The sequence below is a fragment of the Nannospalax galili genome, unplaced genomic scaffold (genome assembly GCF_000622305.1).
Source record: "Nannospalax galili isolate Female #2095 unplaced genomic scaffold, S.galili_v1.0 scaffold1027, whole genome shotgun sequence".
NCBI classification, from domain to species: domain Eukaryota; kingdom Metazoa; phylum Chordata; class Mammalia; order Rodentia; family Spalacidae; genus Nannospalax; species Nannospalax galili.
Genome location: NW_008355723.1, coordinates 468,842 through 489,561, shown reverse-complemented (window position 1 = coordinate 489,561; position 20,720 = coordinate 468,842). Strand labels below are relative to the sequence as shown.

The 20,720-nt window shown below is 41.6% G+C and overlaps 1 protein-coding gene across 2 annotated transcripts in view; it reads left to right on the top strand.

The window, feature by feature from the left end:
• The window catches only part of Plce1 (phospholipase C epsilon 1), a 351,996-nt gene that overhangs the window by 149,036 nt on the left and 182,240 nt on the right, over positions 1–20,720 (top strand). For both annotated transcript variants that reach the window (XM_017803186.2, XM_017803185.2), the window contains exon 3: positions 12,179–12,467. In XM_017803186.2, the coding sequence (XP_017658675.1) occupies positions 12,179–12,467 (289 nt within the window). The remainder of the gene's footprint in view (positions 1–12,178; positions 12,468–20,720) is intronic.

The window sequence follows — 20,720 nt, the reverse complement described above, 5'->3', positions numbered from 1 at the left end:
TAGAAAAGCCTTCAGTTCAGGCTCCTTTCAGATGAATGTGCATTTTTATAAGCTAGAGCCTTCAGTGGGTGGGGTGTTATCATCAGGGTACCTTTCCTGACGCCTCAGGAGAATACGCATTTCTCAAAAGAAAACATACACATGACTAATAAAAATATTTGAAAAAAATGCTCAATATCACTAATCATCAAAGAAGTTAAAATCCAAACTACAGTGAGATATCTCACCCCCGTCAGAATGACTGCTATCAAAATGGAAACAGGAACCTTTAAATATTGTCAGTGGGAATGTAAATTAACATAGCATAATGAAAAAAAGTGTGGTGATTCCTCAAAATATTTAAAGTAAATCTTTCATCTGATCCAGCTATTCTGATTTTGCATATATATCCAAAGGAAATTAATCAACACATCAGAAAAACCCATACTATTGTGATTATTATAGCATTATCCACCATCATGTAGGGTATGTAACAAAAGGAAATCCACTGATAAAGAAATCCACTGGATGAAGAAAGTGATCCATGTACACAATGGACTATTATTCAGTCATAACAAAGAATAAAATCCTGTCTAATGCAGCAAGATGGGTGAAATTGGGGGATGTACTGTTAAATAAAATAGGATAGGAGCAGAAAAAGAAATATCACGTTCTGTCTCACTTGTGGACACCAAAACAGTTGGTCTAAAAGTAAAAGATAATGATTTAAAGATAATAATTGAAAGGCTTGGAAATGCAGGGTAAAGAGGGAATACAGGAAAGTTGATTAACAGGTACCAAAAAACAGGATAGAGAGAATAAGTTCTAGTGTACTATAGCACAGTGGGGTGACTATAAGTTACAGCCTATGACATATTGTAAGATGAAACAGAAGAGAGGCTCCAAAGATAAAGGACACGAAGACAGTTAATTACCTTGATTTGGCCGTAACATACTTGTACTGAAGAGTCACATTGCACCCACAAATGTATATAATTTATGTTAATTTGAAAGGGAAACGGTGGGGCTGGAGAGATGACTCAGCAGTTAAGAGCACTTGTTTTTACAGAGGACTTGGGTTCAGTTCCCAGCACCCAGTTCCCAGATGATGACTAACAATCATCCATAGCTCCAGTTCCAGGGGATCCAACACCCTCTTCTGACCTCCATGGGCATTGCACAACATGGATGCACTTACATACATGCAGGCAATACACTGGTACACATAAAATAAAAATAATAAAATATTTAAAGGAGGCCAGGCGTGGTGGCGCATGCCTTTAATCCCAGCACTCGGGAGGCAGAGGCAGATGGATCTCTGTGAGTTCAAGGCCAGCCTGGTCTACATAGTGAGATAGTGAGATAGTGAGTTCCAGGACAGCTGGGGCTACAGGGAGACCCTGTCTCAAAAAAAAGAAAAAACAAGGGAAAAGGAAGAAAATATTACAATAAAAAAGTTGAGAGAAATGGGGTGTTTGTCCAGACGCAGTGACCCAGGCAGAGGGGCCCACAGAGCGGGGAGGACAGATACAATGAGAGTTCTTTCCAGATGGCCTGAGAGAAGAAGGTTAGAAGGCGAGATAAGTGCTGTAGGAATTCAGGCCACACAGAAAGCACCTAGCCTGGGCCTGGGGCCTTGGTCCCCTCCACCTATTGGGGACCTGAAACAGCCTGGACAAGCAGGATGCCAGGAACTTTCTGTCCCTTATAGCTTCCCATGTGCACTGCTTACCAAGAACCCGGCCCCAGAGTCTCTGAGCCAGGGAGCACAGAATACAGCATTTGTGCAAGTTTGTGTCTCACAAGGGCTTTGTCCTCATGTGATTCCTTAGCGGACCCACTGCTCCTCAGAGCTTCAAGAAGCCTGGTAGGTCAGGCCATTAAGTTCTATGAGCCTAATTCACAGCCTGACATCACAAGCCTAACAACATAATCCATTTGTCCTGATTTGATTTTTTCATTTTGAGAGGCTTCCTTGGCAGCCAGGTTTTCTCATTATGACATGATTCATCTGTATGATAATTCCCATTAGAATAAGTATCTCAGGCGCAATTCATCTTAGTAGATATTAAACTAGAAGCATCCTTTATTTTTTTAAATAAAAGCTTGTTAAATTCACAGCCATGAGAAACTTCAGCAAGAGGTATCCCCTTCCTTTAGCTGGCACTTGCTAATTTTTCCCTGTGGTAGATTTTGATGCTTTGGAACATGAGAGCCCTGCCCTCTATGGCTCACTCTGAAAAGAGGGTGGCATGGATGGGAGGAATCATCCAGGAAGGGAGGAATCATCCAAAGAGCACAATCAAGGATGAAAGATGATGGGTTTTTCTTAAAGTCCATGATAGTAGTTTTGAAATGCTGGCAGAAATCAGAATCCCCTGGAGAGCTGATTAAACACAGATTGCTGGGTTCTAGAGAGATGGCTCAGCAATTAAGTTCTCTGCTCTTGCAGAGATTTGGTTCCCAACACGCACATGGTGGCTAACCACCCTCTGTGACTCCAGTTACAGAGAATCCAGTGCCCTCTTCTGGCCCCTGTGGGCATTGCATGACATGAGTACACTTAGGCAGGCAAAATACTAATGCACATAAATGTAAATTGTTTTTAAAAACCCACAGATTGCTAGGTTGTCATCCAAGAGGGTTTAAAAAATGTAGTATTTTTATTAATTCTTTGATAAATTCATACATGTATGTCATGTATTCTGATCATAGTCACTCCCCACTCCTTCCAAATCCACCCTCTCTCCCTCCAAACTTCGTGTCCTCTTTTTTGTTTTTGCTGGTGATGGTGGATTTTTTTTTTTTTTTAGGATCCTATCCAGTCCAATCTGTGCTTCCCATATACTCATGGGTATGAAGCCATCCACTGGAACACAGTAAATGCACCGGATGCCACACCTTTAAAAACTGACTCTCTTTACACTTGAAGCTATCATTTGTCAATAGCACCTCAAATATGAGTGGGGAGCCCCTCCCGCTCCATGCTGGAGTGTTAACTGGCTTGATCTTGTACAGGTCTTGTACAGGCAACCACAGCCGCTGAGTTCATGAGTGCTGAGGTCCTGCAATGTCCAAAAGACACAGTTTCGCTCCAGTCCTTCTCAACCTCTGGCTCTTACGATCTTTTCATGCTCTCTTCTGAGATGATCCCAGAACCTTGTAGGAGAGAGTGTGATATAGATTTTCCAGTTTTGTGGCTGAGCACTCCACACTTATTCTCTGTACTTTGACCAATTGTGAGTTTCTGCATTAACTGTTGTCCACTGCACAATGACATTTCTCTGATGAGGTCTGAGAGCTACACTAATCTATGGGTAGAGAGAGACAAATTTAGATGGCAGTTTGATACTGTGTCCATTTAACAGAATAATAGTAGTAGGTTCACGGAAGGAGCCTATGAGCTCTCTCACCATGGGTTCCTGGCCAGATTTACAGCACCAGGCGCATGTTTCCTCCTGTGGAAGGGATCTCAGAGTTTTTGATTTAGCAGGTTTGGGATAGAGCCCAAGAATTTGCATTTCGAACAAGTTCCCATGTGATGCTGCCACTCCTGGTCTGCAGCCCTCATTTTGAGGCCCATGCCTCTAAGACTTCAATTACTTCTCCATCACACCCTCTCTCTACTGCTTGCAGTGTTCCCTGTGCTATGAGCAAAGTATTGAATAAGAGATGGCACTCCCAGCCTGGCAAGAGGGTAAACCATGACTTCTGTGGTTCCCAGGAAGCACCACTTAGGGCTTTGCTTTGGGTATGGTTGGAGCACCAGAAAGAACACAATTATTCCTTTCTTGACAGCTAGACAAAGGAAGCAAAATTCTAAAGAAAAGGTAAAATAGGAGAAGTTGTGTGGAAGGGCACTTACTGCTGTGAAATTCTCAGATTATCAGCAGCCCTGGGACACCCTCTCACACTCCTTAGATGTTCCCACGGTAATGAAAGTTTGGCTTGCTTCCTGTAGAAGCTGGTGGCACAACTCTAGTTAACTGACTTGGTGCTGGCAGAGTTTTTATTTTTGGCTCTTTGGAATTGTGTTTGGTCAGTGTCTCGTGCATGGTCGCAGTACTCTCAGGAGAATGGAATTCTCCACACAGACTATGGAATGGAATGTAGAATCAAGAGCAGAGGAAACACAGCCTGCTGCCAAAATCTGGCTCCCCATTCCTTCTACTAGGTCTCCAAGCACTGCAGCTGCCCCTCCAACAGCCTTTACAGTTGATTCAGGAAATTTGATGGGTTTGGTTTTTTGGTTTTTACCATTGTCTTTTGTTTATACACAGATACCCATTAGAAATTGCCTTCAGCCTTCCAGAATTTTCTAGAACCTTCTAGAACACTGATTTTAGATTTCAGACATTAAGAGAGGCACCTATAAGGTCAGTAGATGGGGATTTCAGACCAAAGCATGGATCTTTATTTCATCGCAGGAGGGAGGCCCTGACCTGGTTACTCACCTGTTACTTTACAGTTAACAAAATTCAAATAAATGTGATTATTTGTTTTTCTAGCCCAGGGCGTGTTATAAAGCACAATATGGGGGCGGGGTGATTAGAAGTAGATGTATAGCCACTATTGAGGAGTCATCACTGCTACTGAAGAACCCTGCTGAGACAGAGGGGCCAACCTGTATTACAGAATGATTATCAAAATAATATTAAGGTCAATGAATATCTCTTCCCCCACTTAAGAAGGAAGTACAGGTCTCAGAACAGAAACTCTGAAAAGTTTCTGAAAAGGACCCTGGTGGTAGTTTTGGCTGTCCTTTTCAGATCAAAGATAAGAACAATGCAGCAGGGGCTAAGCATGAGGGGTAAGAAGAAGGGGGTGGGGGGTTCATCCTTTGCCCAGTGTTGCACAGCTCTGAACAGATTCTGGGGCTCTGTAGTCTGCCTTTCTTTTCTTTTAAATCACTGTTCTCGAATATCCATCATAAAGTCTGTCAGTGCAGCTCAATATTTGTTGAATGAATTTAATCTAGGAGAGACAATCTATTAATCTGTATACTGGTTTTCTAAGGCTTTATGATCCTTCCAAATGATCATTTTTATGAAAAAAAATGAAGAACAGATTAGTATTTCTGATTCTAATCAGCTATGATAATGCAATAGTATTAAGCTTTGAGTGGATTTCTCAGGACCGTCTACATTTGGTTAGCAACAATGATAGCCTTATTTGACAATAGCTGTTCTGAATACTTCATAAGGATTTGATATGATTTCATGTCACTTCTGACACTGATGAGTCCAGTAGATTCATGGCCAAAAATCTGAAAGAATCTTGGGAAATTTTTGTTGAAGACAAAGAAAAGAGAGACTTATTCAAAGACTCAAGAGCTGTTTCCATATGCTAGAATGCCAGCCACTGTTCTGGACACTGAAGACAGAGCAATGAAAACAGAGTCCTCAGGAGCTGAGCTTCTAGTGGGAGGAGATGGACAAAGAGGGATGGGGAACCCTTAGTGGGTGGCTCCTCTCTTGAAAGCTCTAGCCTGTATATCTGTTGGGATTCTGCTTGGTAATTAGTAGTACTGGCCTAGAGTTAGAGATTTCACCAAACTCCAGCGGTGTACACATTAAGCTCTTGATTTTATAATTCTGGTTATAACAGGACCTCTTTGTTGAGCTGTTCTGAGGCCTACTTGGAATCATGTCTTAATGCTCAGTGCCTGGTTCATCTCATGCATCCCATAAACGTTAAGGTGATTACAAACATGATGGAGTCAATGGACCCCTAGCTAACAAGCCCTCTTCTCACTGTAAGATTTCAGATCATATGCCACCAGATCCAGAAACATAGTTGTCTATAACACTGATCCCGGAAAAACAGCTTTTGAAACAGCAGCACAAAGTTAAGTCTCTGTGGTCTACCTTCAGGTTTCAAGAGCTTTCAAGTGAAGACAAAGCCCCTTCTAGCAGCAAGGAAGACTGTGCTTTCTTCCTGAGCAATGTCCTTGAACGTGGTATGCCTGACTGCTTAGTCCTTTCAGGGCTCTGAAGTCTTTAGCTTTGTCTCCATCTGCATTGTACCAACTGTCTTTATCTTTGGTATATTTGTTTTATTTTTTGTTTTGGATCTGAACTCCATGTTCCAGTGCTGGTTTCTTCAAGGCATCTCTCCCTCTACGATCACAAGGAACTTTGCATATTGCTGTGTGTCTGCAAGTGTCTAAACACTGCTAATGACTCAGCAAGTAACTTCATAATATTAAGGTCACTTTGCTCCAACCAGCCCAGGCCATGTCATCCCATAATACCTGCCATATGGGATGAGTGTAATTCCATGGAGAGGATCCTTTACAGTTGCTGAGCTGAGGAGCCCTGAGGGCACTGAATGCAGCCTTGATCTTGCTGTATATATCTTATATCTCTAAGAACTTAACAATGGCTAAAAGTAGACTCCTCAATTTCAATTTTATTTCCAATAATGTAAGGCCTATATATTATACATAACAGTATGCTTTTTTTCTTAAGTTCTAGGGATTGAGTCCAGGACCTTTACATGCTAGGCAGTTGTTCAACCACTGAACTACTGAACTATAATTCCAGCCCAGTTTGTAATTATTTTTTGTCTATTTTGTCTATAATTTTTTGTCTCTCACTATGGAGAGGCCAGGCCAGCCTTGATCTCACAGAGATCCTCCTGCTACTGCCTTCCAAGTGCTGGGATTAAAGGCGTGTACCACCATGCCTAGCCCCAAGTTTGAAGTTTTTAAGAAACTCTGTGTGTGTGTGTGTGTGTGTGTGTGTGTGTGTGTGTGCATGTTTGTGAGTATGGGTATTTGTGAGCCATGGTGCATGGGTGTTGGGTCTTACCTTCCACATTGTTTGAGAAAGGGTCCCTCTGTTGTTTGCCTCTGCGTTTACCAGGCTAGCTGGTACATGAGCTTCCAGGGACTCTCTTATCTCTGCCTCCCATCTTACCATAGGAACAGTAGGATTATAGACATGTGCTACTATGTGTGGCTTTATGTGGGTTTTGGAGATTTGAACTCAGGTCCTCATGCTTGCCCAGCAAGCACTTTACCCACTGAGTCACCTCCCCAACCTCCAAGTCACCAATTTTTAATTAGTTTATTTGGTCTATTTGTTTGCTGTCCATCTTCCCCACTAACATGAAGCACTTCATCGTTGTTGGATTGTCAGCAATTGGCATAGGCACAGTGTATGTGCTCAGTAAACAGAAGTGAATTGTTAAACAAGCAAATAAAAGAATAGGTGAATACATAGCTGTTTAGGAAGCTTGTTTGTTATAATGTGACACTGTGTGTGTTACACTATATGAATTGGCTGGTGGTTCTCCTAGTCTGGATCAACTAGTATCTGTCTGGTCATCTCATGTATCTGTGGCAGTCGCTGGACTGGCAGTGAGGATCTGGGAACCAGGATGGTCTCCTGTTGGGATGGATCTCAACAGACTAATCAGCCAGGGTAACAAGAGCCAGGAGGCTGTGTGCTCTCATCTTCTATGAGCTTGGCTCGCGCTTCTCGTGGTAGCTGTTGTGAAGTCTGTAAAGCAATAAGAGGGAACAAGCTCCATTATAAAAAACATTTTGTAAGGTTTTGCTCACATTGCCCTGAGCAAGTTCCTTTAGAAGGCTAGCCAAAATTAGTAAGGAAAATCTATGCATGGCACTTTTTGTAGTCTACCATAATTATCAGTCACCATCATTGTAAAAACCATGCTTGTTGAGCATTTACCTAGTTCCAGATGCTAATCTAATCATATTATCTTCATCAGACAGAACCTGTAGTTCTAGCCACAACCTGATGATGCAGTTACTTCCCTGTCCATGTACGGTAGAGAAAGTAACAGGCTCAGAACAGCACAGCAACCTTCCTCCAAGGAAGGTGTGCTGGATAGCTTTAGTGTCAACTTGACACACCTGGGTTGAGGGAGCCTCAATCGGGGAATTGCCTCTATTGGACTGGCCTGTGGCCATGTCTGAGGGGCATCTTCTTGATGAGTGATGTGGGAGGGCCCAGCCCACTGTGAGTGGTGCCACCCCTGGGCAGGTGGCCCTGTGTTGCATAAGAAAGCAGGCTGAGCAGGAGCCAAGGGAGCAAGCCTGTAAGCAGCGTTCCTCCATGGCCTGTGCTCCAGCTCCTGCCTCCAGGTTCCTGCCCTGAGTTCCTACCTTGGGCTCCCTAATGAACTGCGTGCGACCTGGGAGATGTAAGACAAATAAACCCTTTCCTCCCCAAGTTGGTACTGGTCAGAGTGTTTTGTCACAGCAATGAAGAACAAACTAAGACAGAAGGTCACACAGCTGGGAAGTGGGGCAGGGAGACAAAGCAATGCTCCAGAATCATAAGTTTTATATTGCCTTGTCATCCTGCTCTGTATGAAATGGAACCAATAATAAGAGGAAGGACTTCAAGAATGACGGGAGATTGTGAATTTCAGAGATTCCACCAAGATCAAGAAATCAGAAATAAGGAAAATCTATTAGATTAGAACAAATTATTTGGTGCAGTGCTTCACCTATAGGTTAAGTGTTCTTTGGGGGAAAAAAAGTCGGTGCTCAAATAATATGAGGAAAGCAGAGTTTCCATGATTCCTTCGTTTTATAATAAGTAAGTAATCTCTGTTAAGCAATAGTAACCTGGTTTGGACATGGTCCCCAAATATTACCATGTATACCACCTCTTTGTCCACACTTAACCATTTTTCTAGTAAACCCCTTGAATTCTATTGTCCATAATTGGTATGACTTGGATTTGCTAGCTCAGGGTCATCTTTTGGGGTCTTTGTTGGGCATGCTGGCTGTGAGGGAGGCATGTTAGATGTTCTTTCTTAGAGCTCTTTATCTTCCGTTGCTTTGCTCGTGTTTAAGATGAGGTAGAACTTTTTTCAGAGCAGAGACTGTCTTTCTCCCTGTATACTCAGTGATTAACACAGGAAGAACATGTGGGATACACTGAGGGGGCTCAGTGCATATTCACTGTAAAAAACCACATCCTTATTCACACATCACTAAGGGAAGGGCACACTACTAATAACTGGACATTGGCCAGGTATGATCATTAAAGAGAGGAAGGGACTTGTACCAACTGTTGAACTTGAACTCTATGTGATGGAGAAATCCTGGCCATTTGATGCCTCATGGGAATGCCCAGTGCTACCATATTGTTCAAATGTTCAGGGGATATTGCATCTTCAAATGCACATATAAACTTTACTGATTTTGAAACATTGAGTTAGGTGAAGCCAGTGTGTTGCCTAAATCTGGCTCCTGAACATCAGTTTGTGACCTCCCTATATTAACTGCCTTTTAACTGCAGTTTAATTATCCTATTGCAGTTTAATTGTCCTGAAGGCCCTAGGTAGGAGAGAATCACAGAACAGGTGGAAATGGGGTCATAGGATAATAAGAGGATGGACTTCAAGAACAATGAGAGGTTGTGAATTTCAGAGATTCCACTGAGATCAAGAAATTGGAAATAAGAAAATCTACTACATTACAACAAATTATTTGGTGAGCACTTCACCTGTAGGCTAAGTGTTCTTTAGGAAAAATCCTTGGTCAAATAATATGAGAAAGAAACATTCAATTAAACAAAACAACAATTTGTTTATTCCAACATCTCTAATTGTCTTTAATATTCCATTAGGCAATATAAAACCTCTTAAAGCGGGAATATTTACTGTTTTTCAAGTTTCTGTGATCAGAGAGTCTGTATGTCATGCCATCCCTTCTAGATTTAAGACTTTGAGGGGGAAAAAAACTTGAAAAAGCTGGAGAAGGGACTAAATGACCCATTGGGAATCTGTGACACTATGATGTAAAGCCTAGAATTCAAGGACTAGGGACGGTAGCAAGAAAATGAAGTCAGTGACCTACTGGTAACTAGGAACTGTCTCCCTTTCAAAATCATTTTAGCCTCATTCATCTGCTAAGAACAAATACCAAATACCAGGAGCTGCTTACCTCTATTAAGAGTTGAAACTCTGACAGGGCTCTCCTTTCTCAGACTGCCTGGCCTTCTTCATTGCCCAGTTACATCCTCCACGCCTCTCTGCTCTGTACACCCTGCTCAGCTTGCTGTTGGCAGGACACAGCCTGCATTTTCCAGCCTCTTCACTTGGCCTTCTCTCCTGAATTAACTTCTCCACTTGCTGCAGTTAGAGTCACAACTGCCTCCCAAGGGTCAAGCCAAACTCTCCTTCCCCTATGAATATAGTTATCTTTATCAGTTCTCACAGGGCATTCCTTTCCATGAACTTTTGGTGCATTGACTTCTGAAGGGCTTGTGTGGAACTTGCTATGTTACACAATACCTGTGTGACTGTATGGCAGGAAGTTCCCCTCTTTGATAATGTCAATGTCAAGGAAATTGAGGCATTGAGAAGAAAACCATGTCCTGAGCTCAGCATTCACCCTAGATAGGGTTAGGATGATACTGTCCAGCCACACATAAAAGCACAGGGATAACTGCATTACACTGTAGAACATAGACTCTACTCTGTGGTTACAAAACCTCACCATTCCTTGAGGGCAGAGGAGTGCCTTCTCTCCTGGAGACTTACCCAATAGTAATGGGTGCCATTTCTTAACACTAAGTCAAGTATACTGTGTGAGTTTGTACAGTGATTCCTACAATGTCCCTAAGAAGAGGTATTATTATCCTCACTTTACAGAAGAAACTCAAAGCATTCAAGTCATGCTCATGTTCATGACCAGTTCTCCGACCAGCCAAGGCAGAACTAGGTGTCCATCTCCTCCAAAACCTCACCCCAAAACCTGGACTGGGACCCAATACACCATCTCCATGGCCATACTGACCTCCTCCAGAAGTTTAATGACAGAGAATAGAGGCTGAGAATTCACCCTGTGCCTCCAAATGGCAAGGATATATGAGCTGGCAGAGGAAAGAAGAGTAGAAACCTAGTGAAGTTTAGCCCAGTTTGAATGGCATAGGCATTCTAGAATCATCATAGGGGCTCATAAGAACCAACACAGCTTGATGCATAGAGGGTCTCTTAGAGTTAAGGTAGATATTGGGATGTACAGGCCCACAGGGATTGCATGAATAACCCAGAAGGCATATGAAGGTCTCTCTTTCCTAGACATTGATGCTACTAAAAAGGGAAACCTCCATTTGTCACCCTGCCATAAGCACTTTGCAATTCTATGATTTCTGTAAGAGTAGAAACTCTTTGATTTGCCCAGACCTGGCACTGTAACTGTGCCTAAATACATAATAACTATCGTTGGTTTGAAGTCAGCCAAAGCAAGCTGCTCAGCCTGTTGTGATAGATACTGTGTAAGGTAGTAAGGCTTCCTTCCACCATCACAGAGATATAGGTTTCCCTCCTTGTGACATTTCTTCCATATTATTCACATATTATCTGAACACATATTAACTCTCCAAAACACTTTACAAAGCCCAACACCTTCCTATAATAGTGTCAACATACTATTCAGGCCTCTTCTTCAAAATGAGACTGTAAAGTCCTACCACACAAGCAGCGTGTGCTACCCTTTGCACTTGCCTGTGGGTTTTGCTGCAGTGAATTCCATAGAGCAGGGTCTATGTTCAACCACTTTGAACGATTGCACTAGAATGGGAAGGAGATTCAAGAAAAGGACAGACAGTGCAAGAAACGTGGACAGGCTGTCAACTCTTTGAATGTGGTAGATGAGAGGGGAGGAAGGGAATAAAAGATTCAAAGACTTTGATCTCATTTGATAGCTAGGAAGATTATGCCCAGGAAAGAAATGGGGAAGTTCTCCTTGCCTGTGATCCTCTCGTACTCACATTACATTGTTCAGGAGCAAAAATTCCCAGTGAACATCAGGCTGAAGCATTTGTGGAGGCAGACAGACATAAATAGTCATACAGGAGAGTCCAAAAAGATGAGAGAAAGGTTTGTCCTTGTCTCTCTACAGAAGAGCATTGCTCTCCTGTGGAGGAGGAGAAATTTGAGCCGAATGTATTTTTGGTTGGTGCAACTTTAAGTGCTCTGTTTGATAGCAGAGTTGTTTGAATGGCCTATTTCATAACTACACATAGCTTCTCCAAATAAATGGTGTCTGTAGAATGTTCAGGTTAATGCATGAGTGCAGAGCTCAAAAGTGTTTGTGCTTAGACCAACCGAGCCTTCTTTCTTAATAAGTCATCTTGGCATTTTGTCAACAAGTTAATTTGCTTTTCTAAGAAACTAGATTAATACTTCCTGTGCTTTGTGCTATTCACAGATCTACAATGCAGTAAGGCAAGGAGAAGAAACAGAAGATACAGTTGGATCTCTTCTCCATTGCTTCACAAAGCTCCCAGCCTCAGAGCCAGCCCTTGGAAGGATTAGAGATGGTCTGTGCTTAAAGCGATGTGTCCGAGACACCTTATGTGAGTACCGTGCCACGCTCCAAAGAACATCCATTTCTCGGTACGTCACCGGCTCTCTCCTAGAGGCAACCACCTCTTTGGGAGCAAGAAGTGGCCTTCTCAGTACTTTTGGAGGATCTACTGGACGAATGATGCTGAAAGGTAATGTCTGAAATTTAACTTTTATCTTTTTGTATTTGCCTTTAGAGAATAATGTAATTAGCCACTATGCATCTCCTGATGGAAAATTGAGTTCACATGTTAATAACTCTTAAGTAAAAGATTAGTAAAAGTAACTGCTTTGGGTGAATATAAAAGGTAGTCAATCTCCATTAAATCTCATTTCAAGTAATAAGCATTAAGATTTTGAAGTTTTCAAAAACAGAAAAAATTTTAAATCCTGTCTTTAACTTTTTTACATTTATTTTGTGTATGTGCATGAGCATGTGAACAGCTGTGTCACAGTGGGTATGTGGAGGTCAGAGAACAGCTTGTGGATGTTGGCTCTTTCCTTCTACCATGTGGGTTTGAGGGATTAAAGCAGGTTGTCAAACTTCGAGGCAAGTGCTGTTATGCACTCAGCAATCTCTCCAGTCATTTAATTTAAAATTTGTTATTATTATTATTATCATTATCATTGTTAGTCAGGCAGGCAATAGTCCAAAAGAGGTATCAACAGCTATAAGAGGCTAAGCAAATATAATCATGTGGTCACATTGAAAATAAGTGGTGTTTGGGAACAGAGTGAAATATAGATAAATACACATATAGAATCAGTAGGCTCCTATTGACAAGAAAAGCCAAGAACCATTTTTCAGTGCACTTGAACATCCGAACTTCCCTGTTATTGCCACAAAAGGCAGACAGGCAGGTCAGAAAAGGCAGTGCACCAGAGAACCTCAGAAACTTGCTCATAGCACAGCTGTCACAAACTGCTTGGCAGCCTTCCCTTGCAGGATGCTACCAGCTAGACAGGGACCATGCAGCGTTGGGTACAGCTGCCTGAGGGCTACCAAGAGTTCCATCTGACATCCAGCTATTCTGTCACAAAGAGTAGATATTATCCCTCCACAGCAAACCCTGAGGCCAAGACTAGCTGGCCAATGACCTTCCTTCATTGACCTTCAACCTTCCTTGTACCACCCACACATTCACCCTGAGCAGGCCCAAAAAGGATGCCACTGTCTCCCTATGTAGCATATTGAGTGCCGTGTTGGATGATTTTCCAGATTCACCTTAACTTCTGGGGATTGACTTCGAATGATTAATGGAAGGAAAAGACAATGTGGAAACACTAATCCAAGGCGCTAATGAGGAGAAACTTGGTTTTAGCTGGCCAATGACCTTCCTTCATTGACCTTCAACCTTCCTTGTACCACCCTCATGGAGCTTATACTGTCTACATGGTAAGGGTCTCCCTATGTAGCATATTGAGTGCCGTGTTGGATGATTTTCCAGATTCACCTTAACTTCTGGGGATTGACTTCGAATGATTAATGGAAGGAAAAGACAATGTGGAAACACTAATCCAAGGCGCTAATGAGGAGAAACTTGGTTTCATATGCATTTCATCGTGTGTGTGTGTGTGTGTGTGTGTGTGTGTGTGTGTGTATGTATGTATGCTGCCTGCAAAGTGCTAGGTGCAGGTGCTGGAAAGGGAACAAAGCATCATTCCTTCCCTCATGGAGCTTATACTGTCTACATGGTAAGGAATTTTCCATACACAGGATTAAAGGTTTCTCCACTCTGGTGTGGCCCCCAGAGACTAGCAGGCTACATTCTCCATAGTGCTCTTCCCAGGACATTGAGCTGAGATTAGCATGTGGAACTGGCATGGTTTCAATGCATGTAAGTGTATGCCAGGACCTCATGAGAGTTCACCAGCCTGCACGTAGCAGATACCCATGCTCTGCCCTCCGAGTGCAGGTGTTCTGGAGGACTCTACTGAAGTGCTGTCGGGCTGCATGCTTGCCATGTATTTATGAGAAGGCTAGACTTGTATTACAAAGTAATCAAAGAATAATATGAAATTGTAGAGAGTAAAGTACCGTACATGACTATAAAATACTCTTAAGTGTTTGAAGTGTGGAGAGGGGGTTAATGTTTTATATGGTCTGAAAAGTAAGACCTCAAAAAAAGACAAAGTCAGCAAGCTACCCTTTTTCTTCCCCCTGCATTCTTCGCACAGATATCTAGGGTCTCAGCCAAGGCAGGAATGCGTGCAGTCTTCCATAGACCTGTAGGAAGCATAAACACTGCTCAGTACACCTGCTGTCCCAACAGTAACTTGATTTCGATTGCTATTTCACTTCTTCACACTGGAGTCTCATAAATCGTTATTTTGCTGGAGACTCACTAGACCATCAGCTAAGTGTGATCTTTCAATTAGTGTTTTAAGTAAGAGTTGAAGTTCTTTAATTTTCTGTCTTATAGCTTCTTAATGGTTTCTCATATTGAATAATACAGTTAGCTGGGTGCTTCCTGATTTAGGCTTATTTTTGTAGTTTCTAGCTTGCTCTCTTCAAAGCTGTTTTCAACTTCTGCTCTTCCATGGGGTTTGCAGTTTCAGTGTGCCTTAATTAAATATATGCTTCTTCAACCTGAAGTAGAAAAAATATGCATAAAAAAGATGGGTTTCTCACCACACAAAATTATGTATATGAGATAAATCATATGCCAGTTAGTTCAAATGAGTCATTCCACAATATTTGTACATGTGTATTTCAAAACATTGTATTACACACAATAAACATGATTTTTGTCAATTTAAAAAGTTTTAAAAAACACGTGAACCTTCAAGGTCACAGGGAATTGACAGAATCTATAGACTCTGTATGTTGGCTAGTAGGTCTTGAACCATATACCAACATCATCCTCCAGGTGATCTGGAGGAGGTAGGTGGGTGCTGCACTTTGATTGGCATTTCTTTTATTGTTCAGTATGTGTACTATGGTATGATTTCATCAACATCTTTCATCTTATAACTGCTGATGAAAACTTATTATTATGGATCCAGGCCTGGTGGCACATGCCCACAGTCCAAGCACTTTAGGAGACTGAGGGAGAAGGATCATCACTTTGCAGCCAGCCTCAGCTCCATAGCAAGACTCTGTCTAAAAGAAAACCAAGAAAGAAAGAAAAAAAAACTTATAAGGAATGGCTAAGACACAATCAGTCTCCAGTCTATAAGCTGATCTTGTTCTAGACGTTTATTTCTCAGGTACCCTATGGACCTTTGGACACTGTCTTGGAGAAGCAGTACTAAATGTAGTTTGATTCCTAGACTCTAGTCCTCAAAACTCTTTTAACCCATATATAACGGAAATCTACAGACTTCTCATGGAGTTAAAAGGAAAGTTCTAGCACAGGAATGCTGAAAGTCAGCCTTCAGCAGATTGCAGGGTGGGAGCCATTAGAAGCAGGTTAAATGACATTTCTTGTGAAAAAGAAATAATTTTAATTGAAAAAGAGTAAAGACTTAAAGCTTTCATGGGACTTTGAAAAGAACCCTTAGCTATTTCTGAAATGCTTTGTGTTGGCAGCTGCATTTCTTCATTATGGTTAATTATACTTTGAAACTCGTGCCTTTATGAAATAATCAGAAAATTATCCCAGTTACTTTTTTAAAATGGAATGCTTACAAATGGGATGAAGGAAGGGAAAAGGAAAAGAATGAGACTAAATTTTCCCCCAGAGAGAAAAGGAAATGGAGAGGATCAAAAGGATGACCTCCTTGGGGAGAAATCATGCTCGAAGTCTGTGAAAATGAATTGGGGGAGATAGAGGGCGAGGAGGGTAAAGAGAGATTCCACTTGTGTGAGGCACTTAGAGTAATCACAGTGGTAGAGACAGAAAGTAGAATGGTGGTTTTGAGGAGCCTAGTAAACATGGAATGTGGGGTTAGTGAGTACAGAATTTCAGTTTTGCAAGAGGAAAGATTTCTGGAGATGGGTGGTGACATAGCTGTGTGAATGTACGTAAAACTGCACTTAAAAGCTTTTGAAAAGCACAGCCTCCGTTGTATGTATTTTACCACAACAAAAGATAAATGAAAGGTGGGGGCGGGGAGATCATGCTATGCAGGGTTTTCTTCTTGTCTATGTGAGCTTGCAGAGAACCGAGGAACTCCCCTCCTGAAAGTGGCTCTGAGCACTGTAGCAGCCTGTAGGGGAAATGGAGGGAGAGAAGGCCTAGCGGTTTATCAATATTCCCAAGTCAGGAGCGTCTCACTCAGGGTCTGCATGTCCAGAGTTCTGCATCCTTCGCCATAGTGTATGGGACGATACAGAAATGGCCGACAATCAGAGCGCAAACATGCCTGGCTTTTCTGTCTTCGGGATCACTGGGAACGGCCTACTAAGTTGAAAGTTTCCCAAATTTAGAGAGACATTTTCTTTTTTAATATTTTATTATTTTTATTTTATGTATATGAGCATTATGCCTGTACGTGTGTAAACGCAATACCGATGGAGGTCAGAAGGGACATCAGATTCCCTGAAACTGGAGCTATGGATGGTTAGTCACCATGTGGGTGCTGGGAATCAAACCCAGATCCTTTGAAAGAGCAGCCAGTACTCTTAACCACTGAGCCATCTCTTCAGCCCCAAAGAGAGAGACATTTTCTTAAAGATTTATTTATTTGTGTGTGCGAATGTGCCTCTGTGTGTGTCTGTGTGTGTGTGTATACAAGAGCACTTGCTGTGAGTGTGAGAAGAAGCCAGAAGGTGTCAGATGCCCTCCTCTGTCACTCTCCACCTGTTTCTTTGAGGCAGAATCGCTCCCTGAACCCGAGTCTTGAGTTTTCTCAGCCAGAGTGGAAGCCAGCAAGTCCCAGCAGTCCTCTTACCTCCATACCCCACAGAGCTGGGGTAACAGGCTTGTGCTCGATACCCAGCTTGTTGCATGGGTGCTGGTATCCTAACTCCAGCCCTCATGATTATACAGAAAGCGCTTCTAAGTGCTGAGCCATATCTCCAGCCCCTTCAGAGATATTTTCTGCTATAAAGCATTGATTTAAAAAAAAAAAAAGGAAAATGCATTGATCAGCCAGAGTGTGCCCTTAATTGCAAGGGTATGCTGTCTCAAAATAGACAAATGGAGAGTTTGTGCCTTTCTAATTTGGCATAGTTAACCTCTCTTTGCTTCCTGGTCTTAGCCTTTCCCCCCTCTTTTCATCAATCTTCTTAGAATCTTAGGACTAACACTGTACAGCAGTGACAGTCAAAAGGACCACTGGCTTTAATATGATCAAGAAGCACCCAAGTGCAGTGGTATTTTCAGGTACGAACCTATAATCCCAGCACTTATGAGGCCCAGGAGGATGGCAAGCTTGAAGCCAGCCTGGGCTGCAGAACAAGACCTGTCTCTCTAAATGCAAAACAGAACAAAACAAAAATACCACAAGATAAGGTAGAAATGGAGAGAAAAGGTGAGTTAATCCATAGAAATACAAAGCACTGAAATAGAAAAATGAAAAATAAAAATATAATGATGATAATTTTTCAGATAATGCAGCTGAGCAGTCTTACATGTACACGTGGCACCAGATGATATAATTTAGTGCAGTAAACAGATTTCCCTTCTTGCACTGTTGTTGAGTAAAGTTTGTAAATTAAGTGATTAAATATTACATTTAACCAGTACAAAATTTAGTTACTGGTATTGAAATTACATTATGGGAAAGAAAATCTCCACTGTTAATTTTTAACATGTTTGAGTGTGTCTGTATGTATAGCAATAACTATTTTAAAGTTATTGATCATTCTTCTATAGGCAGAACATAAAAGCATTCTTTATAGATTTGATATTCTTATTTGAAAAGAAGGGACATTTTGTTTCTGATAGAAAAGTCTGATAAATTTTCAAACTATTTTTTCTTTTACTGCAATAAGTATATCCTATTTGTGTCTTTTTCAAAAGTTAATGGCTTTGAATATTAAAACAAGTAGTCATAGTAGAAAACATACACATTTGAAATGCATGAGTATACCTCATAAATAGTTTTGTTTATAACGGCTGTCTTAGGTGACTTCCTCATAATCAAAACAATTACCCCTTACATGCCTACCAGGCAGAGAAGGTATGCACATAGTTCCAATTCCAAGAGTTCAGTTTGTTTAAAGAAATATCCTGACTTATTACTTTGCTGCCTTGAAATTATTTTAGGGTTGTTTAAAAATATACCTTAATGTGAAGCTGGGTATATTTCTGTACCAGTTAATTGATTAAGAAATATTCATTAGCTGCCCACTGAAGCCTAGAGTTGTATCAGCTCTGGGAAGAATGCACAGATCACATTTGCAGTTTTCAGCTTGCAAAATAATGGTTTTCATTCCAGAGAAGATGTAATAATGGTTTCAGGCCTGCTTATCACCTACTTATCACCTGAATTCAGAAAAACACTGGGTTGCTGGTTTGAAGTAGGACTAGCTTGTCACGGTGTTAGGAAGTTTAGTGGACATGGGGAAAAACCTCTTTTCCCTGGGGCCCCAGGTAGACAGGTGTCATTCAGGAAAGGGATCCCATGCATAGGTAACCTCTGAGTCTGTAATCTAGGAGTGAGTCCACAGTTAGGTGAGACCTCACCATGGCACTCTATGCCAAGGTATGAATGTCTCTAGCTTAAGTGGGGAACTGGGTCACTGTCAATGCTTATTTGTCTTAATTTTGCTCTCAGAAACTATTTTATGAAAAGAAAACATTCTGTCCTGTATCTTGGTCAAAGTGTTGACACAGAGGAAGAGAAAAAGGGAGGGAAGGAAGGAGGGAGGGAGGGCAATAACTAGGGGCCAGTTGAGTTCTAATCAGTGAATTCAGAAAGGTGATTATTGAGGACAGCAGTGCCAAGACAGGCACTCTGGGTTTCAAATTAAAATGTCAAGTTGTTACATATTCCAGCAATTCATCTGCCAGAGTTATTTGAAATGCTACACCCAAATCTAATCTAATAATGAGTAGATTTCAAGGCTTCCTCCAAGACCTTGCTGAATATTAAAAGTGAAAAATGGTCCTAAAAGATAATTTTTTCAGTATTTAAGAAAAACTACCTAGAATAAGGAATCATGCTTATCCTGAAAGAGGCAAATTTAATTAGAAAAGGAAAACAGCAGCCGGATTACCCTGGGGGAGTCAAGAAATACGTCTGAATGGAAAACCAAAGGGAGAAGTTTAGGAATAGTATTTAAAGCTGAAAAGATTACCAGTCGAAAAACAAAACTAAAGACAGTGCACCATGCAGTAATTGGGAGAATGGGTCAGGGTCCTCATCTCCTATCAGAGCGGTTACTGCCAAGAGAGGCCATGCACTGGTCACCTTCTGTTCCCTGTGCTGTTGCAGTTGTAATTTCCGTGTGCACAAGCTGCATTTCTAATTTTGAAGAGAAGCCAATGTAAAGATTCTGATGGATTCAAGCCCCTCATTTCCAGTACGCCTGTTGTCAGTGACCATAATGAAGACCATTTGGGCTTCACATTCAAATGAAATGGGAAGAGAGACAACTCAGAGGCTTTGTTGAAATGGGGTGGTGAGAGAGGCTCAGAATGAATAAGATAAGTGTTAGACTCTCTTAGTCCTATTGAGAGAATCGGTCTCTGACTTGCTTCATTGTTTAAGAAACATTGAACGTGAGTGTCATTCTCTCTTGGGTTTGAGTCTCGACATTAACATTGTAGTTTTAAATTGGTACCTTCAGTTTCTGCATTGGTAAAATGAGAATCAGAACAACAATTCAATGTAGTCATTTTCAGGATTGTATGTGATAATTTATATAAAGAACTTAGCATAGTACCTGGTACCTAATATGTTTCCAATCTTGAGACGGTGGCAGTCCCTGAAGATGGTGGTGGTGGTAGTGATGATGTTGATAGTCTTTTACAGAACCTCCACAGGCCAACCCTTGATTGTTCTTAGTTTACTGGCTCTGCTTTTAGCTCAGTTATAGTGTACACTGAGAAGGAAAAGTACTCCCTGGTGTTCCTGGCTGTGGGCCCAGAGCACTAGCACTTAAGGGTCACCTGAGAAGGGCTATCTAGTGGCTGAAAGCAGCCCTTTGTCACATCATTAGATTTTCCTTAGTTTTCATGTGTTAAACCATTCGTTCATCCATTTACTTAACAATATTTGTTGAACAACTACTCTGTGTCACAGATACAGCAGTTAACACCATGTAGCCCTTACTTTAAAGAATGTACTGTTAGTGGAGGAGATGGGCAACTAAACATGGAGTTTTAGCATAGTGTAAGTGTTTATCTCTGAAAGAAGCAGAGTAACCAGAAACACAGAGGAAAGTCCCCAAAGCATAAGGAGTCTATAACTCCTTACGAGTCTGGAGTGACATGGACAGGCCTCCGCCAGGGGATACGTGCTGACCTGCATTGTGGAGCTCCTTTTGTTTCAACTGAATTCTCTGTGGACTT